Genomic DNA, 24,930 nt, shown 5'->3' on the forward strand with positions numbered 1-24,930 from the left:
CAGGACAAAATCAAATCCAGCTAATTACCGCCCCATCAGTCTACTCTCGATCATCAGCAAAGTGATGGAAGGTGTCGTCGACAGTGCGATCAGGCGGCACTCACACGGCAATAACGTGCTCGCTGATGCTCACTTTGGGTTCTGTCAGGACCAGGTGACTCTAGACCTCATTACAACCTTTGTCCAAGCATGGACAAAAGAACTGAATTCAAGAGTTGAGGTGAGAGTGACTGTCTTTGACATCAAGGCAGCTTTTGTCTGGGTGTGGCATCAAGGAACCCTGGTAAGACAGAAGTTTATGGGAATCAGGGGGAAAACCCTCCACTGGTTGGCGACATAACTAGTTCAAAGGAAGATGGTTGTGGTTGTTGGAGGCCAAACACCTGAGTCCAAGGAGTTCCTTAGGGTCGTGTCCTAAACCCAACCATCTTCAGCTACTTCATCAATAACCTTCCTTCCATTATAACATCAGAAGTGGAGATGTTTGCTGATGATGGCACAGTGTTCAGTCCATTCACAACTCCTCAGATACTGAAGCAGTCTGCGTCCACATGCAGCAAGAGTTCGACAACATTCAGCGTTGGCTGATCAGTGGCAAGTAACATTATTTTGTATTCTTCCATGGGATGTAGGAATCTCTGGCAAGGCCAGCATTTGTTGACCATCCATAATGGCCCTTGACAACTGAGCAGCTTGCTGGTCCATTTCATAGGACAATTAAGCGTCAACCACATTGCTGTGGGTCTGGAATCACATATAGGCCAGACCAGATAAGGATGGCAGATTTCCTTCCCTAAAGGACAGCAGTGAACCGGATGGGTTTTATGACATGATGGCACCATGACTGAGACTAGCTTTCAATTCCAGATTTTTAAAAAATTAATTAATTGTGTTTAAATTCCACCAGCTGCCATAATGGAATTTGAACCCCTGTCCCCAGCGCATCAGCCTAGGCCGCTGGATTGCTAGTCCAGTGCCATAACCACTATGACACCGTCTCTCTTTCATGCCAAACAAGTACCAGGCAATGACCATCTTCAACAAGACAGAATATAAACATCTCCCCTTAATATTCAACGGCATTACCATTACTGAATCTCCCACCCTCAATATCCTGGGGGTTACCATTGACCAGAAAACTAACTGGACCAGTCATATGAATGCTGCAGCTACAAGAGCAGGTCAGATGCTGGGAATTCTGCAGTGAATAATTCACCTCCTGACTCCCCAAAGACTCCCACCATCTACAAGGCACAAGTCAGGAGTGTGATGAAATACTCTCCACCTGCCTGGACAAGTACAGCTCCAAAAACACTCAAAAAATGCAACACCATCCGTGATAAAGCAGCCTGCTTGATCAACATCCCATCCACCATCTTAAACATTCAGCAAACACCACCAACCCACATTGCCAGCAGTGTGTATCAAGATGCACTGCAGCAAATTCCAAGGCTCATTCCAAATTTGCATCCTCTATCACCTAGAAGGACAAGGGCAACAGATGCATGGGTACACCATCACCTGCAAGTCCCCTTCCAAATCACACGTCATCCTGACTTGGAACTATATTGCCGTTTTTTCACTGTCGCTCGGTCAAAAACCTGGAATTCCCTTCCTGACAACACTGTGGATGTACCTACACCAGATGGACTGCAGTGGTTCAAGAAGGCAGCTCACCACCACCTTCTCAAGGGCAATTAGCGATGGGCAACAAATGCTGGCCTTGCCAGTGACACTCACATCTCATCAAAGAAAAAAAAGCTATGTAAATCCATCCTGATTGCTATCGAATGATTCTGGTGGGAAGATGTCGGGATGGAAGCTCAACGTACGCTGAATCTGGATATTGCGAAAGGCACCCGACAAGGCAGGAGGACGCCGTGCTTCCATAGGGTGAGCAGGTAATTAAGATTGTTGAAATTATCGTATTTTACATTAAGTTCAATCAGAAACTAGGGTCTTAAATCTAAACAAAGGAAACTATGAAGGTATGCGGGGCAAATTGATTATGGTGGATTGGGAAACTATGTTAAAAGGTATGATGGTAGACAAGTAATGGCAAACCTTTGAAGAACTAATACATAGTTTACAACAAAAATACATTCCTTTAATGCACAAAAACCCAGCAAGGAAAGTGTTCCAACCGTGGCTAACAAAAGAAATCAAGGACTCTATTAGAGCAAAGAGGTGTATGAAGTTGTTAGAAAAGGTAAGCCTGAGGATTGGGAGCATTTCAAAATTCTGCAAAGGAGGGCCAAGAAAAGGATTAAAAAGAGAAAACAGAATATGAGAGTAATCTAGCGAGAAACATAAAAACAGATTGTTAAAGCTTCTAAAGGTATGTAAAAAGGAAAAGATTAGCAAAGACAAACATGGGTCCATTACAAGCAAAAACTGCAGAATTTATAGTGGGGAACAGGGAAATGGCAGAGAAACTAAACAAATACTTTGTGTTTGCCTTCACGGAGGAAATTACTAAAACTTCCCAGAAATAATGCAGAATCAAAGGACTCGTGTAAATGAAGAACAGCAAGATATTAATATTAGTAAAAAAATAGTACCAGAGAAGTTAATGGGACTTAAAGTGATAAATCCCCTGGACTGATGATCTACATCCCAGAGTGCTGAAAGAGGTGGCTGTAGAGATAGTAGATGCATTGGTGGTCATCTTTCAAAATTCTATAGACTCTGCAATGGTTCCTGCTGATTGGATGGTGAAAAATGTAACCCCATTATTTAAGAAAGGAGAGAGAGAGAAAACAGAGAACGACAGACCTGTTAACCGAACATCAGTCCTAGGGAAAATGCGAGAATCTATAATAAAGGATGTGATTACAGGAAACTGAGAAAATAATGGTAGATTGGGCAGAGTCAACATAGAAAGGCAAATCATGTTTAACAAACTTGTTGGAGGTTTTTTGAGCATGTAATTAGCAGAAGACATAAGGGGGAACCGGTGGATGTGGTATATTTAGATTTTCAGAAAGCTTTTGAATAGGTCCCACACAGGAGCTTAGTAAACAAAATTAGAGCACATGGGATTGGTGGGAATATACTGACATGGATTGAGAATTGGTTAAAGGACAGAAAACAGAAAGGAATAAATGGGTAATTTTCGGATTGGCAGACTATGACTAGTGGGGTACCATAAGGATCAGTGCACGAGCCTCAGCTATTCACGCTCTATATCAATGATTTGAATGTGGGGATTAAATGTAATATTTCCAAGTTTGCAGATGACACAAAACTAGGTGGAAGTGTGAGTTGTGAGGAGGATGCAAAGGGGATTTGGAGAGGGTAAGTGAGTGGGCAAAAGTTTGGCAGATGGAATACAATGTGGATCAATGTAAGGTTATCCACTATGGATAAATACAGCATATTTCTTAAAAGGTGAGAGGTTGGGAAGTGTTGCATTTCAAAGGGATTTGGGTGTCCTTGTTTATGAATCACTCAAAGCTAACATGCATGTACAGTAAGCAATTAAGAAGGCAAATGGTAATTGGCCTTCATTACAAGAGGATTTCAGTAGAGGAGTAAAAATTCCTTACTGCAATTATATAGAGTCTTTGTGAGATCGCACTTGGAGTATTTTGTGCAGTTTTGGTCTCCCTACCTTAGGAAAGATATACTTGCTATAGAAGGAGTGCAACAAAGGTTTACCAAATTAATTCCTGGGATAGAGGGATTGTCCTATGAGGAAAGATTAAATTGATTGGGCCTTTATTCCCTGGAATTTTGAAGAATGAGAGGTGATCTCAGTAAAACATACAAAATTCTTACAGGGCTCGACAAGGTGGATGCAGGATGGATGTTTCCCCTGGCTGGAGAGTCCAGAACCAGGGGACACAGTCTCAGAATAAGGGGCAGGCCATTTAGGACTGAGATAATGAGGAATTTTTTCACTCTGAGGGTGGTGAATCTTTGGAATTCTCTGCCCCAGAGGGCTGTGGAGGCTCAGTCATTGAGTATGTTCAAGATTGAGATCAGTAAATTTCTACATATTAAAAGCATCAAGGGTTTCTGGGATAGTGCAGAAAAATGGTGCTGAAGTAGAAGAGCAGCCAAGATCACATTGAATGGCAGAGTGGGCTCGAAGGGCTGAATGGCCTACTCCTGCTCCTATTTCTTATGTTCTTATATAAAAGGCAATTATCGTATATCTTATGAGGGTTTTCAGGTTTTTCCAGGCCTGCATGTAAACCACGGGGTTTCAGAACCTCACCGGGTAAAATGAGGTGGTGAGCAAGTGGGAGTTCAGTTCTGGCTGCAAACAGAAGCCATTGCGAGCACCGTCAACCATTGGCAGGAAGGGTGGAACAGTACGGCTATCAGTATATGCAGTGGGGAGAAGAGGAAAATGTGCCAGAGCTGCAGGGGCACACTTTCAGAGTACCATATTGACCCAGGCACCTGTGTGGGTGGAAGAAGGGGTGGATGGAGGCCCTGGGCACTGAGCGTATGTACAGGCCGTGGGCCTCGTTCACTCAGGTCTCGGCTCCTCCAGTGAGGAGGATCAGCAGTGAGGGAGAGAACAGCAGTGAGAGAGAGAGAGCTGTAGCAACGGCAGCAGTGCAGCAGCAACCAGAAGGGCAGCAGAAGAGCTATCCTCGGGGATGGAAGCAGGGAAAGGGCACAGTGGGACATGCAACCACCCTTCTGTGCAAAAGGAGGTCACCCACCAGAGAGGGTCTACTGACTGTGTTTCAGCTACCTTCAGATGTCAGAGCAGCAGTGTCGCTGAAGACAGCACCTCTCCAGGGTGTGCCATGCTGTAGGATGGATTGAGTACCATGGGAAGTGGTAACCACCCCAGTGCCAGTGGTGCTGAAGATCACCATAGTGATAACATTTCTACGCCTTTTGATCATTCTAGGGATCCACCAGGGATCTCCCAGTCTACAGCTCATCGCTGCATCAAGATGGTCACCAATGCCATGTTCAAGACGGTCAGCCAGTACGTGCACTTTTGCACCAATCCAGACAGTCAGGCTGAGATGGTTATAGGATTCGGGGCCTTCGGTGGATTTCCGCAGGTCCAAGGTGTGATCGATTGCATGCATTTGGCCATCAAGGCTGCCGCTGACCAGCCTGCAGCCTTTATCAACATGAAGGGCTTCCATTTGTTCAGTGTACAACTGGTCTGTGACCACTGCAAGAGGTGCCTGCAGGTGTGTGCACAGTTCCCAGGAAGCAGCCATGACACTTACATACTAAGGCAGTCCCAGTTCCAGAACTTTTCTGACCACCGCGCGCCTTCAAGGATAGATACTGGGTGACAAGGGCTCCTCATTGAAGATGTAGCTAATGATGCTTGTGAGAGATATAACACCTGCCACAGCACAATGTGAGCGACCATCAGGCAGGCCACAGGGCTTTTGAAGATGCGGTTCAGATACCTGGACAGATCAGTGGAGCCCAACAATATTCCCTAGCAAAGGTCTCCTTGTGGTGTGCTTTGTCCTACACAACCTGACAGTTCAGAGGGGACATCAATTGAACACGGAGGATAGTGTTAAGAACGGTGCCTCCTCCGACGATGAGGAGATGGAGGAAGACGGTGACTAGGCGCAGGATGTGATGCAGAGTCCCAGGGACCACAGACAAGGCGCCATGCTATACACACAAGGGATGCTGGGAATACACTCATACAGGAACGGTTGACGTGATCCTTGCCGTCAGAACCTGGAATCCAGTAAAACATCAGCATTCTGCAGCCCTGGTGCCACCTCATTCATTAAGCTTACCATTTACCTGGTCCCAGTTAGACTTGACATTGTGGCATGGGGAATATTTCGACCTCACGCAGTGAGCTCCCATCCATTAAACTCTTTGATGGATCCAAGGTGCTCCTGAAGTCCAAACAACCCCCCAAGAAATGCAAGGAGAACTCAAGATCTGAAATAGTAGAAACTTAATAATGGTGCAAATATTTTCAAGGCTTCAAAAATCCCCCCCAAAAAATACAGTGAACCCCGAGTGCAGCTGGATGCTTTTGTTAAATCTCTTCCATGTGCTCCTATGTGGTTTTGCCCCGTACTATCAACCGAGGTGGAGGCAGGCCATCATCCTCTGCCTGCCTGAGGCCTGCAGGCCCTGGTACATTGAGAACCTCGTGCAGATGTGCAGGAGTCACCTCTGTCATTGCGGCTGAATGAAGTTCTGGTGTAACTGACAGAGGGGTTGATGAGCCACTGTTCACACCAGGATCGGCCTGATAGGAGCTCCCAGATGTGTCAGCAGCCCCTTCTCCTCCATTTCAAAGCACACCTATACCTCCATGCTCACCTGAGGAGTGTGAGGACCTGGTGGTGAGTCCAGATGCCTCACTCCACCTCCCGCCCAGCCATTGCTGCACAATGCTCATGGAGTTAGAAATAGCATGCAGGTCCACACACATCTGTGGCATCATCTATGAGAGTTGCCAATCTCTCCATGGAGGATGCCATGTACGCATACACCAGAGACATGGCAGCACTCATGACCTGGATGGACTTCTCCATCGGCAGTGCATGGGTATGCACAGCCTCTAGGATCTCCGCAGACGGATACCCACCGATGCGAGAGTATCAGAACTGGTGGAGGGTGCAGGGCAATGATGTGATGGTGCATCCTCTGAGGCTCCCTCCTCCTCCTCAGTGATGGACAGCAATCCCCCAGTCTCTGCAGCTGGCTGCTCTTGTCTTTGATCTGCATTAGAGAAGATTAATCAGAAGATAATGTGCATTTCCTCATGTTCTTCAGTCCACTTCCTGGGCTGGATTCGATGAGTAATCGGCGGCATGCTCAAAAAATGGCGACACGCCAAAGAGCCGTCGCAATCTTCAGCGCGGCAGCTCATTTAAAATAGTTGGGGTGGCCCACCTCCCTCAATCATGCAGAGGGAGCGGGCTGTCCATCCCAGACAATGGCATCAGCTGCCTGTGCGCTGGCGCTGGCGCCATTTTTAAAGAGTAGCCAGCCTGCTGGCTTATATAAATATTTTAAAAATATTCACCAAAATAAAGTAAATACATTTCTTTTGCACCTTTCCTATCCACCCAATTACAATTGCAATAACTATTTGCCCCTTCCCTCTCAAAACATTTACCTTTTACATCTGACCTTCCCCTCCCCGAGTTGCAGAGTTTAAAGTTCAACCCTTCCTATCATCCTCAGCACCCATTAAGTGTATTTGACCCCATTCCCGCTTCTTCTGCACTGAAAATCTTATCTTCTCCCCCTTCCCCACCAGTGTGGGTCCTCGTTTCCCCAGATGGGAATCTGAAGGCGTGGGAGTGCCAGCCACTGCGCCGCAGATCGCAGTGGGCCTTGATAATCTAAGGTGAGTGTATGTAAATTAATTAATATTATTGATTTAAATATTCAAATTGTGTTCCTGTTGCACAGCAGCGGGGGTCCGCCATGGTGCTTTGCTGCCGCCGGGAGGATCGGGTTGGGCCCTGCCGGCGTTGAGGTCCGTGGCGGGCCTCATCTGGAGCGATCTTCAGGCAACCCCCACACCCCCACCAAGGATCGCAACGTTGAGGGCTTCTTAAAATCTAGCCCCTAGTGTGGAGCTCCATCTGATCAGTGGTGGACACATCAGCACTATGTCTTATCTTCACCAGAGGTTCTCTTGTGCCCATCAATTCAGCCATTCACTCTTTCATCTCCCAACTCCCACCTCATCATCTGTGTGTCCTCCGCCTGCCAGCAGTTAATTGGCTCGCCGCCATGTAATTGCGCTTCACAGTCCGTCCCCGCACAAACAGCACCGCCGTCCACTTCCGGTCTCACCACCAGGACCATGGGCAGTGCCGAAAAATTCAGTCCAATGAGGCTCAGCTGTGATGCCCTCAAGTTTGAATAGTGTTCTAATCTCAGACATTAAATACTATCCTACATAACCAGAGGGTTCAAAAGGAATCATTGTACAACTCTAAGGAAAATTGTAAGACATTCAAGACTCTAGTCCATCCCATAATCATATCACAGCAGATTAATTAACTTTAATCTTTAACATAGAAAAATTGGAGGGAGCTGAAATGTTATTACTCGTGTTATAAAGTTACAGTAAGCAGAAGAAGCAAAAAATTACTTATCATGTATCTTTGATTAATATGCATTTGGCATCTTGCCTCGCAATACTATCCATGATGGATTTTTAAAAAATATATAATTGATTACTTTCCTGACTTTTAACTCCTTTCTCTGTACTAAATACCACTCCCAGTCTGAGATGTGCATCAGTCCAATGGCTTCTGTCAATACAGCACTTGGAACAATCCTTAGAGCTGTCTGAGGGTGGTCTCTGATCACTTGTCATTCAATTTTCCATCCTTCATATTAAATTAATATGGGCTCCAAATCAATGCACCAAAAAGGATTTAAATACTGTTGTGCTCTGAGAATTATTTCATGGTCAAGTTTTTAATTGACATTCTAGTGTTGGGAAGTCTGGTTCCATAACTCATGTTTTTATTACAATTTGAGCCAGAATGAAATGGAAAAAAACAAAATGTAAATAAAAGAATGTTAAGTGAAATACCTTTGGAAATAACGACTGTCTTCTCCAATTAAGGGGACTTTCTCATATCCTCCTCTGGCATGGCTGATACGAGCAGTGCAGGGAAGCTTCTCTGGTTTGTAACATAACCAGGGCTCCCCAGTCCTGAGATCAGTAAAGTTACACAGTAATTTACTTTGAGGCAAACAAAGATTACATACAGTGGTCTCTGAGGTATCTCCATATTTGAAGGTACTTTGAAAATTCACTCTGTCTGACCGTTCATCACGTAGCCTTTGAAGTACTTGGACCCCTTCACTGGGATGAACCAAGGAAACAGACACTTCAACTTTCCCTGGCCAAGATAAATTAAAATTTATATAGTAAAATCCATTTTGGTTATCTATAACTGTTCCTGCTGAACCAGCTTTTAAAGCTGGGGTGTGGATCCGGGCTTGGAGATAGTCTCCCCCAAATTGCTTAGGGCATCCTTCAAAATCATTCATTTGCAGCATCACTTGTAACTGATCTCCAACATAGAAAGTCTTTGCAGAATTTAAAATAACAAAGCGAGCATGTGATGGGTCGCTGCTTTTCAGGAAGGGCACAGCAGGGTTTGGTGGTTTTGGCCATTCGATCATTTTCATCAGGAATGTTCCCTCTGATCTTTCTTCAGGGGTGAAGCTGTGATTCTGGTAGCCACATTGCAACAGTCTGTGTGTCCAAGAGAGCTTCCTTGTTTCCACTTTCTGCCTCTTTGCAGGATAAATCTTTGGAGTTGGATATCTCCTCCATTTGGGCTCTGATCCAGGAATTGAATATTTATCATACTATGAAAAGGAACAACATGTTAATGAACTTTTTTCCATAACCATTGTATACATATTATTTCACTCCTTCAGTTAGGAAATTTAGTTCAGAACACAGAATTTTGGGATTGCCACACTATGATTCAGGGGTTGTATACTGTTATGAAAATGCTTCTGTTTTGTTAAAGATATTTTTTTGAGAATTCGTAGCAAAACTGTCGAAATTTTGGACCCGTTTATTTTGGAGAGGCTCAGCAAGAGAACAGTGAAAGAACTTGTTGAAAACAACATTTATTGGTTGTCACATGACTCAAGTTAAAAATAGACCAGAAACCTGGTAACTGGGGAAGATGGGTGCAGAGAAGTGACAGGTGAGAAGGTAGATTTTTTGTGTCTCAAATTGAATCTGAAAAATCAGCCTGAAGGACAGAACCTCAACTCAGCTCAACCTGCAACAGATGAAGAGAAAAGAATTCCCAAGGAAGAAGACCAAAACCCAGCACCTCTCCAACAGAACTTAAGAAGTCCCTATGTCAACTCATTTTATCTCCTGTCCTTAAAGAAAAGCCTGCTATATTAATTCTTAATGCCGCCTGAAAAGAACTGTTCTAAAAGATACCAGCGACCCATCTATGTGTACTCCAAAGCCAGACTGTATGCCAGTTTTGGAACATAACATATCTCATCTGTTTGCTTCAAGAATGAGCAAGTATTCAGCCCAAGAGTTTTTTTTTTGTCTGTCACAGAGCTCTGAACAAAAATCCCTATTATTTTTACAGTTAACTGGTATGTGTGTATGTGTGTGAGGGGCTAAGGTAAAAGGGAACTTTCAAAATTCGATCTGTGTGTTTTTGCTTTACTCAATTCCTGGTTCAGACTTGTTTTATAATAAACTGATAATTTTGTTGTTCGTTAAAGAAACCTGGACGTGATCAGTTAGTTGGAATTGTGCAAGACACCTCGTTGCATGTGTCAGACAGAGCTCTTTTGTAAATGTATACCATACAAATAAAGAATCCACAGTTTCTGACCATTCAACTTAAGATTGTTTAAGATGTAGTGCCAGAGGACTGGAGAATTGCAGATGTTACACCCTTGTTCAAAAAGGGGTGTAAGGATAATCCCAGCAACTACAGGCCAGTCAGTTTAACCTCAATGGTGGGAAACCTTTTGGAAACGATAATTCAGGGGAAAATTAATAGTCACTTGGACAAATGTGGATTAATTAAGGAAAGCCAGAATGGATTTGTTAAGGGAAAATCTTGCTTGAGTTTTTTTGATGAGATAATGCAGTTGATGTGGTGTACATGAACTTCCAAAAGGCAGCTGATAAAGTGCCACGTAACAGGCTTGTCAGCAGAGCTAGAGCCCATGGAATAAAAGGAACAGTGACTGCATGGGTACGAAATTGGCTGAATGACAGGAAATAGACAGTAGCTGTGAATGGCTGTTTTTTCAGACTGGAGGATGCTGCATAGTGAGGTTCCCCAGGGGTCAGTGTTGGGACCCCCGCTTTTCTTGATAATTATTAATGACCTAGGTTTGGGAGTACAGGGCACAATTTCAAAATTTGCAGATGACACAAAACTTGGAAGTATTGTGAACTGTGAGGGTGGGATAGTGAGAAACTTCAAGAGGACATAGACAGGCTGGTGGAATGGGCAGACAAGTGGCAGATGTAATTTAATGGAGAAAAGTGTGAAGTGATTCATTTTGGTAAGAAGAATGAGGAGAAGTAATACAAATTATAGGGTACAATTCTAAAGGGGTACAGCAGCAGAGGGACCTGGGAGTATAAATGCATAAATCATTGAAGATTGCAGGGCAGGTTGAGAAAGCAGTTAATAAAGCATATATGATCTTGGGCTTTATAAATAGGGACAGAGAGTACAAAAGCAAGGAAGTTATGATAAATCTGTATAAAACACTGGTTCAGCATCAACTGGAGTATTGTGTCCAGTTCAGAGCACCACATCAATGACAGAATGTTAAGGCATTGGAGACAGTACAGAAAATATTCACAAAACTTTTTTCAGGGACCAAGAACTTCAGTTATGTGGATAGGCTGGGAGAAGCTGAGTCGGTTCTTTTTTTCATTCATTTGTGGGATGTGGGTGTCGCTGGCTAGGCCAGCGTTTATTACCCATCCCTAATTGCCCCTGAGAAGGTGATGGTGAGATGCCTTCTTGAACTGCTGCCGTCCTTGGGATGTAGGTACACCAATAGTGCTGTTAGGAAGGGAGTTCCAGGATCTTGATGCAACCACAGTAAAGGAACAGTGATATACTTCCAAGTCAGGATGTTGTGTGGCTTGGAGGGGAATTGCAGATACTGGTGTTCCCATGCGCCTGCTGCTGTTGTCTTTCTAGGTGGTAGAGGTCGCAGGTTTGGAAGGTGCCGTCGAAGGAGACTTGGTGAGTTGCTGCAGTGCATCTTTTAGACGGTGCACACAGCGGCCACTGTGTGCCGTTGGCAGAGGCAGTGAATGTTTAAGGTGATTGATGAGGTGCCAGTCAAGAGGGCTGCTTTATTCTGGATGGTGTTAAGCTTCATGAGTGTTGTTGGAGCTGCACCCATCCAGGCAAGTGCGGAGTATTCCATCATACTCCTGATTTGTGCCTTGTAGATGGTGGCCAGGCATTGGGGAGATAAGAGGTGAGTTACTTGCCACAGAATTCCCAGCCTCTGACTTGCTCTTGTAGCCTCTGACCTGCTCTTGTAGCTGCAGTATTACGTGGCTGGTCCAATTCAGTTTCTGGTCAATGGTATCTCCTAGGATTGTGATTGTGGGGTATTCAGCGATGTTAATGACATTGACAATCAAGAGGAGATGGATAGATTCTCTCTTGTTTGAGATGGTCATTGCCTGGCACTTGTGTGGCACGAATGTTACTTGTCACTTATCAGCCCAAGCATTGTGCAATCATCAGCGAACATCTCTACTTCTGACCTCATGATGGAGGGAAGTCATTGATGAAGCAGCTGAAGATTGTTGAGGAACTCCTGCAGTGATGTCCTGGGACTGAGATGATTGACCTCCAACAACCACAACCATCTTCCTTTGTGCTAGGTATGACTCCAACCAGCAAAGAGCTTTCCCCCTGATTCCCATTGACTCTAGTTTTGCATTGGGCCCCTTGATACCATACTGAGTCAAATGCTGCCTTGATGTCAATGGCAGTCAATCTCACCTTACCTCTGGAGTTCAGCTCTTTTGTCCATGTTTGGACCAAGGCTATAATGAGGTCAGGAGCTAAGTGACCCTGGCGGAGCCCAAACCGAGCATCAGTGAGTAAATGCCTCTTGATAGCATTTTGGAGAAAATTTTGAGAAAATTTGATAGAGATTTTCAACATCATAAGGAGTCTTGGCAGAGTAAGTAGGGAGAAACTGTTCTCATTGTTCACATTAGATCCAGAACTGGAGGATTAAGTCAGCCATGATCTTATTGAATGGCGGAGCAGGCTCGAGGGGCCGTATGGCCTACTCCTATTTCTTATGTTCTTATGTTCAAGCAGTTGGCACAATTTCACCTCTTTAATACAATGCCCATTTGCCTTGCTGTTTACATGTGACTAAAGAGGAAGTCAGAAACAATACTGACAATTTAAAAGGTTTAAAATTGAATAAAGTTACACCATTAAAATTAGGTCACTTGTTATTTAAGGGCAGCACGAAAAAACATCAGCGACAATGAACTGAAACTTCTTATTGATATAAAAACAAGAAATGCTTCTTATTGATACTTCAGCACTCAGCTGCTCAGATCCCTATGTGACTCTACAGTGGATGCAGCTGAAGCTACAATGTCTACATGCAGAGGGGTGATGGGGAAGGGGAGGAGAGGAAAAGAACAAATTGTCCTCAGCAGACCACTGTTGTACATCTTCTAGCAGGTGGTCAAAGAGAGCATGGGCAGAGGTCTAGAACATGATGTTCATATAATGGGAATATATAACCCAGCAGGACCAAAACTGGGAGAAAACTCAGTCCTTGTTGAAAGAGACAACAACAGAAATATAATCATATTAATTCTTTCCATTTGTAACATGTGGGCCTCCAGAAATAAACCATCATATTTTAAAACACTGGCGCTCTGAATTTAAATTTTTCAAAGACATTTAAAAAAGAACAGATAAAAAGGTGGATTTGTTGGCAGCTTAGGATGGTCATCTAATTTGCAAGACTGTATCCTATATTGCAATGCTTGTGAAGTGGAGAGGAAATGGCTGCTCATTCCACAGCGAAAGCAAAGACCCAGGAGGGTAAAAGGTCCTACCTGCTCTTTTTAGCAAGAGAGAAATACTGCTAACTGCTATGGCTGAATCAATGAGTGACTGTCATGTGACAAGCCCCTCCCCATCTGTGGTTTTAAGCTTGTGTTTCTGTGCAGCAGAGGAGAGGCCCTGGTGGAACCCAAACTGAGCGTCAATGAGCAGGTTATTGCTGAGCAAGTGCTGCTTGATAGCACTGTCGACGGCCCCTTCCATCTTCGAGAGGATTAAGAGGAGATTTGATAGTGGTTTTCAAAATCATGAGGAGTCTTGGCAATGTAGACAGGGAGAAACTGTTCACATTCACCGAAGGATCCGGAACTAAAGGATATCGATTTAAGGTGATTGGCAAAAGAAGCAACAGTGACATGAGGAAAATCTTCTTTACGCATCAAATGGTTGGGATCTGGAATGTACTGCCTGAGAATGTCGTGGAGGCAGATTAACTCGAAGTCTTCAAAAGATAACTGGATAATTATCTGCAGACAAAACATTTGCAAGGCAACAGGGAAAAGGCAGGGGAGTGGCACTAGGTGAGTTGCTCTTGCAGAGAGCCAGCATGGAGATGATGGGCTGAATGGTCTCCTTCTGTGCTGTAATCATTCTATGATTCTATTATTCTATGCACAACAGTTTAATTGTGCAGTAAACAGAACACATATAGAGAGACTGAAGATTTGTGAATGCCAACAGATTCTTGAACTATTGAGGAGTCAAGGATTATGGGAAACAGGCAGAAAAGTGGAGTTGAGACCAAGATCAGATCAGCCATGAGCTTATTGAATAACAGAGTAGGCTAGAGGGGCTGTATTGCCTAGTCCTGCTCTTACTTCTTATGTTATGTTCAACCAGTTGGCACAATTTCACCTCTTTAATACAATTCACATTTGCCTTGCTGTTTACATGTGACTAAAGGGGAAGTCAGAAACAACACTGACAATTTAAAAGGTTTAAAATTGAATAAAGTTGCACCATTAAAATAAGGTAACTTGTTATTTAAGGGCAGCACTAAAGAACACCAGGGATAATGAACTGAAACTTCTTATTGATGCTTCAGCACTCAGGAGGAAGATATAAAGTCCATACCCCTACTCTGCTCAGATCCCAATGTGACTCTGCAGTGGGTGCAGCTGAAGCTACAATGTCCATATGCAGAGGGGTGATGGGAAGGGGAGGAGAGAAAAAAGACAAATTGTCCTCACCAGACTACTGTTGTACACCTTCTAGTAGGTGGTCAAAGAGAGCATGGGCAGAGGTCTAGAACACGATGTTCACATAATGGGAATATATAACCCAGCAGGACCTAAACTGGGAGAAAACTCAGTCCTTGTTGAAAGAGACAACAACAGAAATATAATCATATCAATTCTTTCCATTTGTAACATGTGGTCCACCAGAAACAGCCCATCATATTTTAAAAGACCGTGTCACGCAAATGTGCTTTGTTGAATGATAATTTTCTTTAATCCACTGACTGGATATATGAATTTACATTTTTTTTAAATACATTTTAAAAGGAACAGATAAAAAAAGATGGCTTTGCTGGCAGCTTAGGATGGCCACATAATTTGCAACACTGTATCCTACACTACAACTTGTAAAGTGGAGATGAAATGGCTGCTCATTCCCCAGCAAGAACCAAGATTGAGGAGGTTTAAGGGTACTACCTGTTCTTTTTAGCAAGACATAACAACTGCTATGTTTGAATCTCTGAGTGACTGCCATGTGACAAGTCCCTCCCTATCTGTGGTTTTAAGCTTGTGTTTCTGTGCAGCAGAGGAGAGGTTTCTGGACTCTGACGCGTGCAGACCCAAGCGGGGTCTCTCTCTCTCTTTCTCGCTCTCTCTCTCTCTCCATTCCAGCTTGAAAGCTTTAAAATCCTGCTTGTTGGCTGATCACATTTGTATAGTCTGGCTACAATCAGAAACCCCGTTGGAGGAAATCATTCACATTACTGTCTCCAAGCTACCCACCGAACCAGTCGTCTACCTCTTCAAACTAAAAGCCTCAGGACAACCAAATTCAGCTAGAAGCCAGCCGAATCACGAAACGCCACAGACTGTATATCCCTTTCTTCTGTTGACTCTAATTCAACCAATCTACCTTTCCCCACTCTGTAACCTATCTGCGTGTGCATAAACCTTTAGTGTGTGTGAGTAAAAGTTGCTGCATAGATTATTATTTTTATTAGTTCGGTTTAGGTACAAAAAAGTTAACCTCTTTCTTTGTTAACTTAAGAAAACCTGTCTGATTGTTTCTTGCTATGATCATAGCAAGTAAGTATTCAAACACCTACTGAATTGGCCAGAACATCCACTTTAAGAAAGAATTAAACCTGTTGTGGTCAAACAAGGAGAGGGAAAAGAGGGAAGCATTTCAACTCCTCCACACATGACCATAACAACTGCTACTTTGAGCTTTGGTGAACATCATTGGTTTACTCTAAACATGCTGGTTATTCTACTCTACATACCTTTATATTATACATGGCCAGAAATAACAGCAGCAGTGTCATTAGTACCAGCAATGCGAAAAGAGACCGATGGATGTAGAAGGGATGAACAGTTTTTTTTGTGGCTTTTTCATCCATACTGGAAGGTCACTGTGCACGAGTACATCATCAGTCTGTTCAGCACTTCTGCTTTGTAAATCTGCAAAAAAAAGACACTAAATAAATTTAATATCAGGAAATCACTGGGACCTGATAGTTTCCATTTGAGGATCCTAAGGGAAGCCTCGGACTGTAAATTCACAAAATGCCCTGTAAAGTAAATTGTGCCAGAGAACTGGAGGGTGGCTGTTATGATCAGGTGAGGAGGAGTCAAAAGGCTCTTCTCTTTTCCCTCTCCTTGTTTGACCACAATAGGTTTATTTCTTTTTGGAGTGGATAGGCTTGCCAATTCAGTGAGTGTTTAACTGTTTACGTCCCATGATCATAAAAAGAACCAATCAGACAGGTTTTCTTGAGTTTAACAAAGAATAAGGTTAACTTAATTGTACTTAAACCGATCTAATGCTAATGGTATGCTAGCCTTTATCGCAAGTGGATTTGAGTACAGGAGTAGCAAATTCTTGCTTCAATTGGATAGAACCTTGGTTAGACCACACCTGGAGTACTGTGTGCAGTTTTTTTTTAGATTTTAGATTTTAGAGATACAGCACTGAAACAGGCCTTTCGGACCACCGAGCCTGTGCCGACCATTAACCACCCATTTATACTAATCCTACACTAATCCCATATTCCTACCACATCCTCACCTGTCCCTATATTCCCCTACCACCTACCTATACTAGGGGCAATTTATAATGGCCAATTTACCGATCAACCTGCAAGTCTTTTGGCTGTGGGAGGAAACCGGAGCACCCGGAGGAAACGCACGCAGACACAGAGAGAACTTGCAAACTCCACACAGGCAGTACCCAGAATTGAACCTGGGTCGCTGGAGCTGTGAGGCTGCGGTGCTAACCACTGTGCCACTGTGCCGCCGGCACCACTGCGCCACTGTGCCGCCGACACCACTGCGCCACTGTGCTGCCCACACCACTGCGTCACTGTGCTGCCCAGTTTTGTTCCCCTTACTTTAGGAAGGATAGTATTGCCATAGAGGGAGTGCAACGAAGGTTCACTAGACGTTCCAGGGATGGCAGGATTGTCCTATGAAGAGAGATTGGGGAAACTGGGCCTGTATTTGCGAGAGTTTTGAAGAATGAGAGGTGACCTCCTTGAAGCCTACAAAATACTTAAAGGGATAGAAGGGTAGATGCAGTTCAGATGTTTCCCCAGTTTGGGGAGTCTAGAAACAGGGGACATAATTTCAAAATAAGGAGGATACCATTTACGACCGAGATGAGAAATTTCTTTACTCAGTGGGTTGTGAATCTTTGGAATTCTCTACCCCAGGAGGCTGTGGATGCTCAGTCATTGCGTATGTTTAAAGCAGAGATTAACAGATTTCTAAATAACAATGGCATAAAGGGATTTGGGATGGTGTGGGAAAAAGGCAATGAAGTGGGGGGATGATCAGCCATGATGGTATTAGCTTGATGGGCTGAATGGCTTACTCCTGCTCTTATGTTCCTGAGTACAAATAATAAAATAAGCCCGATTAGGCACGCTACAGCCTGCCGGACTGAACATTGAGTTCATTAATTTCAGAGCATGACGGGCCCTCCTTTTTATTTTTATTTTTAGTTATTTTTTCTTTTTTTCTTTTTTCTTTTTTATGTGTTTATTTTATTTTAGTTTGTTTAGTTTGTTTCTACTGTGCCTACCCACTGTTTATTTCATGTTTGTGCTTGGGACCAGCCTGTTCAGTTTTCTGTCAATTAACACCCTCTCTGCACTAATGCTTTGTCTTTCAGCACACCATTAACATACCGTTTGCCTCCGCTCCTTGACTTTCTGGTCAGTTATTCTCTGTGATCTTGTCCGATCAACACCTCTTTTGTTATCTCTTGCCCCACTTCTGCTTTACTGGCTTAAAACCTTTTACATTTCTAATATTTGTCAGTTCCGATGAACGATCACTGACCTGAAACATTAACTCTGCTTTTCTCTCCACAGATGCTGCCAGACCTGCTCAGTTTTTCCAGTATTTCTTGTTTTTATTTCATAAAATAAGCTCCAACTTTCACAGACACACACACACACATACAAACACACACACACACAAATAGTTTCCAGAATGAGGAACGATAAATTAGTTGAAGTAAAGTCCAGAGAAATAAAAGGGATATCCAGTCTGTGGAGGTTGGTGACTTGGCTGGCTTCAGGCTGAACTCAGCGGTCGTGTGATTTTTGCTTTGGTGGTCCTGAGGTGGCTGGCTTGAAAATGTGGGAGCTGATTCGGTGGTTCTCCAGGAGACAGTAATGTGGCTGAATTCCTTCGAGAGGGCTCTCTGTCTGTTCATTCTGGAAAGTTCTCTACTCTCTGTAGCTCCCTTGTCAGGCTTAAGTCGTTAAGCACAGTGAGCATCAATCAGTGAACAGACTAACACAATCAAACACAGATCAATTAAACCACTGAACACTACAGTTTGCAGCAGGGAATATTCCATGGTCCTCATGGTCAGCAGGCAGAGTTTGAAGCTTGCAAGTTTTGAGTGGCTTGTCTCCACCAGTTTAATATTGATGTTTACAGCTGGTGGATTAAAAAAAAATCAACATTTAACCTAGCACATTTTTGTGACTGTGGCAAATGTGGCATCCCTCAAAATAAAGGAGACAGTGTAACCCAGGTAATTATAGGCTGTCTGTCTTAATTCTGCTGTTGGTAAGTTATTAACCTATATCACTAGGTACTTCAAAAAACATAAACAGGACCAATGAATGCTTATTAGAGGAGTTAAATAACAGCTTTATATAGTCATAATCACAGAATCACACCATTCAGCCAACGTCCCAGACTCCATCATCACCATCCCCGGGTGTGTCCTGTCCCACTGACAGGACTGACCCACCAAAGGTGATAGCACATAGGTATATAGTTGGGAAAAAGTGGCCCTGGGAGTCCTCAACATTGACTCTGAACCCCATGAAGTCTCATGCCATCAGGTCAAAAATGGGCAAGGAAACCTCCTGTTGATTACTGCCTAGCACTCTCCCTCAGCTGATGAATCAGGACTCCCCCATGTTGAACATCACTTGGAAGAAGCTCTCAGGGTAACCATGGCATAGAATGTACCCTGGGTGAGGGGACTTCAATGTCCATCACCAAGATTGGCTCAATAACATCACTACTGATTGAGCTGGCCAAGTAAAGGCCTGCTATCTGACCCGAACCCGACGGGACCCGATGACATATATCGGGTTGGGTTGGGTCGGTTGCACTTTCAGGTCCAGCCTTTGGGCTCAGGTCAGGTCGGGCCAAACTCCATCGCAGGTAAGTGGCTGCATTGTTAATGTAATTTTTTGACGAGACAGATGTTTTTTTTTACAGTTATTGTAAGCTTGTGCAGATCAGCAACAAAGGGAAAAACAGAAAGTAAGTGTTCAGGTCGGGTCGGGTCGGGCGCGGGACAAAATGGAAAGATTCGGGTCGGGTCAGGCTGAGGTAGGATGTGGTTCTGTCGGGCTCGGGTTGGGTTTTTTTTTGCAGACCCGTGTAGGCCTTTATGGCCAAGTCCAGAAAGATTGGCCAGACTGAGCCTGCGGCAGATGGTGAGTGAAACTAAACAAGGGAAAACTCTACTTGAACTTGTCCTCACCTATGTACCTGTTGCAGATGCATCTATCCATGAACACATTGGTAGGAGTGACCACCGCACAGTCTTGTGGAGACAAAGTCCCGCCTTCACACTCAGGATACTTCCATTGTGTGTGTGGCACTGCCACCATATTAAATATGTTTGATTCAGAACAAACCTTGCAGCTCAAAACTGGGAATCCATGAGGTGCTGTGGACCATCTGCAGCAGCAAAATTGTATTCTACCACAATCTGTAACCTCATGGCCTGGCATATCCCTTACTCTACCCTTAACATCAAGCCAGGAGACCAACCCTGGTTCAGTGAGGATTGCAGCAGAGCTTATCCAGAGCAGCACCAGGTTTACCTAAAAATGAGGTGCCAGTGTAGTGAAGCTCCAACACAGGACTGCAAATATGCTGGTCAGCAGAGCAAAGTACTATAGGCACAGTTAAGCAATCCGACAACCAACAGATCAGATCAAAGTTTTGCAGTCCTGCCATGTCCAGTCGTGAATGGTAGTGGACAATTAAACAGCTTTGAGAGAAGAAGCCCCCACAAATAACCCCATGCTCAATGATGGTGGAGACCAGCTCATCAGTGCAAAAGAGCAGGCTGAAACATTTTCAATCAAAATCAGCCAGAAGTGCCAAGTGGCTGATCCACCACTGTCTCCTCCTGAGGATCCCATCATCACAGATGCCAGTCTTCAGACAATTCAATTCACTCCACATGACATCAAGAAATGTCTCTGGGCCCTGACAACATCTTGTTGTGCTCCAGAAGTAGTACAACCTTAGCCAAGCTATTGCAGTTCAGATATGATGCTGGCATCCACATAACAAAGTGGAAAATTGCCTAGTTATGTCCTGTCCTTAAAAAGCAGGACAAATCCAATCCAGCCAAATACTGTCCCATCAGTCTACACTCAATCATCAGCATTGCCATTGACAGTGCCATTAAGCAGTACTAACTCAACAAAACCAGTTCACCATTGCTCAGTTTGGGTTCTGCCAGGGCCACTTGGCTCCAGACTTCATTACAGCCTTGATCCAAACATGGGCAAAGGAGCTGAATTCCAGAGGTAAAGTGAGAGTGACTGTTCTTGACATCAAGGCAACATTTATCTGAGTGTGATGTCAAGGAACCAAAGTAAAATCAAAGTCAATGGGAATCAGAGGGAAAACTCTTTGCCTTCTGGAGTCGTACTTAGCACAGGATATCACTGCAGGAGTTCCTCAGGGTAGTGTCCTATGCCCAACTTTCTTCAGCTGCTTCGTTAATGACCTTCCCTCCATCATAATATCAGAAATAAGGATGTTTGCTGATGATCGTGTTGTGTTCAGTTCCATTTGCAACTCCACAGATAATGAAGCGGTCTGTGCCCATATGCAGCAAGACCTGTACATTATTCAGGCTTGGACTAATAAGTGGCAAGTAACATTTGTATCACACAAATGCCAGGCAACAACCATCTCCAACATGAGAGAATCTAATCACCTCCCCCTGACATTCAACAGTATTACCATCACTTCTTGGGGCATTGTTCCGTCTCAGGGGCGCCTGAGGTCCCCTGCATCGCTGATGCCAGTCTTCGCCCAATGCGATTCACTCCATATGTATCAAGAAGAGGCGATGGGCCCTGACAACATCTTGGTTACAGTGCTGAAGACAAGTGTGCCAGAACTAGCCACACCCTTAACCAAGGGTGTTACAGTACAGATACAACGCTGGCATCCACGCAACAAAGTGGAAAATTGCCCATAAAAAGCAGGACAATTCCAATCCAGCCAATTACCACCCTGTCAGTCTACTCTCAATCATCAGGTGTGCCTGTGAATGGCTGTGGAACAATCTGGAAAGTACCACACATTGTAATAATTAGGCTGCTCACAACAGTGAACTTGAGAGGGAAGCAGAGCTGAGCATCAAACGTCAATGGAAAAAGCCTGAGCAGCTGGAGAGATAGCAGGAAACGTGAAGCTGTAATTAGAGGAGCAGCGAGTGTGGAGGAGAGGATATCTGTGACTGGAGGAGAGGTGAGTGTGGGAAAGAGAAAATCTGTGATTGCAGAAGAGGTGAGTGCTGGAGAGAAGGAGACTGTGTTTGAAGGAGCAGCGAGTGCAGGAGAGGGGTTGTGATTGGAGGATCAGCAAGCCTGCAAGGGAATCTGTAATTGGAAGACCAGCGGGTGCAGGCAAGAGAGAATCTGTGATTGGAGGAGCCGTGAGCTTAAATGCACGTAGCATTTGTAACAAGCTAAATGAGCTGATGGCACAAATAGAAATAAATAAATATGATTTGATAGCTATCACAATGATGTGGTTGCAGGATGACCAGGACTGGAAACTCATTGTTGAAGGATAGTTGATATTCCGGAAGAATAGATAGAGTGAAAAAGGAGGTGGTATAGCTTTGTCATTAAAGGAAGGGATCAGTGCAGTTGTGAGTAATGATTTAGGTGCATTAGATCGTGATGTAGAATCAGTTTGGATGAAAATAAGGAATAGCAAGGGAAAGAAATCATGGGTGGGAGTGTTCTATAGGCCCCCGAGAAGTTGCCCATCTCACTGCTTAATGTTGATTACAAGATTCTGTCCAAAGTCATAGCCAGTCGAGTCAAGTCTGCTCTGGAGTTGGTGATTCACCCCGATCAGACCTGTACTGTACCCGGCAGGAAGATCTCTGATAGTCTCGCGCTACTCAGGGATACGATCGCCTACGTACGGGACAGGAGGGTGGACACCTGCCTCTTCAGCCTGGACCAGGAGAAGGCTTTTGACAGGATATCGCACACCTACATGATGGACGTGCTTTCCAAAATGGGGTTTGGGGAGGGAATCTGCAATTGGATCCAACTGCTCTACACAAACATCAGTAGCGCAGTCTCAATCAACGGGTGGGAATCGGAAAGTTTCCCGATCAAATCTGGAGTCAGACAGGGCTGCCCTCTGTCCCCGGTCTTGTTTGTTTGCTGTATTGAACCCTTTGCTGAGTCTATTAGGAAGGATGCGAGCATAAGAGGGGTGACAATCCCAGGCAGCGGAGGCACTCAGGTCAAAACCTCCCTGTACATGGATGACGTCGCCGTTTTCTGCTCGGATCCGCTGTCCGTGCGCAGACTGATGAGCATCTGCGACCAGTTCGAACTGGCCTCGGGAGCCAAAGTTAACCACGGCAAGAGCGAGGCCATGTTCTTTGGCAACTGGGCTGACCGATCCTTTGTCCCCTTCACCGTCAGGTCAGATTACCTGAAGGTGCTGGGGATATGGTTCGGAAGGGCCGGGGCGTGCACCAAAACATGGGAGGAGCGAGTAGCCAAGGTACGACAAAAGTTGGGCATGTGGGGGCAGCGATCTCTCTGCATTGTGGGTAAGAACCTGGTCATCAGGTGCGAGGCGCTCACGTTGTTGCTCTCCGTGGCGCAGGTCTGGCCCATACCCCACTCCTGCGCCGTGGCAGTCACCCGAGCCATTTTCCGCTTCGTCTGGGGATCTAAAATGGACCGGGTCCGGAGGGACACGATGTTCAAATCTCTGGACAAGGGCAGGAAAAATGTACCCAACGTGGCCCTCATCCTGATGACCACCTTCATGTGCGGCTGCATCAAGCTGTGTGTAGATCCCCAGTACGCAAACTCCAAGTGTCACTACGTGCTGAGGTTCTATCTGTCCCCGGTGTTGCGAAGGATGGGCCTGGTCACATTGCCGCGGAACGCTCCGTGCAGTTGGGCGGTGCCGTACCACCTATCCTTCGTGGAGCAGTTTCTGCGGGAAAACACCTTTGACCACCGGTCCATCAGGCAGTGGTCTGCACGGAATGTCCTCACGGCCCTACAGGAAAAGGAAACGGTGGATCCTGTCAGATGGTTCCCCGAGCAGACCGTCAAAGTCATTTGGCGGAATGCCTCATCACCAGAACTTTCAAACAAGCACCAAGACGTAGCTTGGCTGGTGGTGAGAAGGGCCCTCCCCGTCAGATCCTTCATGCACACCCGAAGTCTCGCCCCCTCCGCACAGTGCCCCCGCGTTGGCTGTGGTGGGGAAGAGACGGTCGCCCACCTCCTCCTGGAATGTGACTTTGCAAAGCAGGTGTGGAAAGAGATGCAGTGGTTTTTGTCAAGGTTCATCCCAAGCAGCTCTGTAACACAGGAGTCTGTGCTCTACGGGCTGTTCCCAGGGACGCACACCGAGACAAACATCAACTGCTGCTGGAGGACTATCAATTCGGTGAAAGACGCCCTTTGGTCTGCCCGAAACTTGCTGGTCTTCCAGCGCAAAGAGTTGTCCACCGCCGAATGTTGCAGACTGGCACATTCCAAGGTCCAGGACTACATGCTGAGGGACGCACTAAAGCTTGGGGCAGCCGCAGCAGAGGCTCAATGGGGAAAGACCACAGTGTAAGGTTCCCCCACCAAGCTGGACTGAGGGGCTGGATCCGTGGGAAACCCCTCGAACTGTATCGTTAATATTCTCAATTGCTGTAAATGTAAAACTGTAATTGACATGACAATTGTGAAACAGAAGGGTTGGGAAGAAACTCATGACAGGATGGAAGGAAACTGATGTCCCTTGCAATGTTTGTATTTTTTGGTGCTGTTTGGAAACTGTTTGGCAATGTAATTTTTACAGATTTTTAAGAATAAAGTATATTTTGGAAATAAAAAAAAAAAGGAGGTGGTATAGCTTTATCATTAAAGGAAGGGATCAGTGCTGTTGTGAGTAATGATATAGGTGTATTAGATCGTGATGTAGAATCAGTTTGGATGGAAATAAGGAATAGCAAGGGAAAGAAATCATGGGTGGGAGTGTTCTATAGGCCCCCGAGAAGTTGCTTCTCCGCAGGACAAAATATTAATCAGAAAATAATGGAGGCATGTAAGAAGGGAACTACAACAATCATGGGTGATTTTGATCTGCATATAGACTGGACAAATCAAATTGGCAAGGGTAACATAGAAGATGAATTTGCAGAGTGCATCAGGGATTGTTTCTTAGAACAATACATTGCAGAATCTACCCGGGGACAGGCTATTTTAGATTTGGTAATGTGTAATGAGGTAGGATTAATAAGAGATCTCGTAGTTAAGGATCCTCTAGGGGGAAGCGATGATAGCATGGTAGAATTACAAATTCAGTTTGAAGGAGAACAACTCGGGTCTCAAACCAGTGTCTTC

The 24,930-nt window shown here is 44.7% G+C and overlaps 1 protein-coding gene across 1 annotated transcript in view; it reads right to left on the bottom strand.

Annotated features, from left to right (window-relative positions):
* Positions 1–13,784, bottom strand: part of LOC137374206 (NXPE family member 3-like) — a 40,834-nt gene extending 27,050 nt beyond the window's left edge. Inside the window, exons 1-3 of the mRNA XM_068039994.1 lie at positions 13,717–13,784; positions 12,486–12,714; positions 8,528–9,315 (exon numbers count right to left, since the gene is read on the bottom strand). Of these exons, the coding sequence (XP_067896095.1) occupies positions 8,528–9,315; positions 12,486–12,714; positions 13,717–13,784 (1,085 nt within the window). The remainder of the gene's footprint in view (positions 1–8,527; positions 9,316–12,485; positions 12,715–13,716) is intronic.
* Positions 13,785–24,930: the final 11,146 nt, after the last annotated feature.

Source organism: Heterodontus francisci, chromosome 10, assembly GCF_036365525.1.
Source record: "Heterodontus francisci isolate sHetFra1 chromosome 10, sHetFra1.hap1, whole genome shotgun sequence".
NCBI classification, from domain to species: Eukaryota; Metazoa; Chordata; class Chondrichthyes; order Heterodontiformes; family Heterodontidae; genus Heterodontus; species Heterodontus francisci.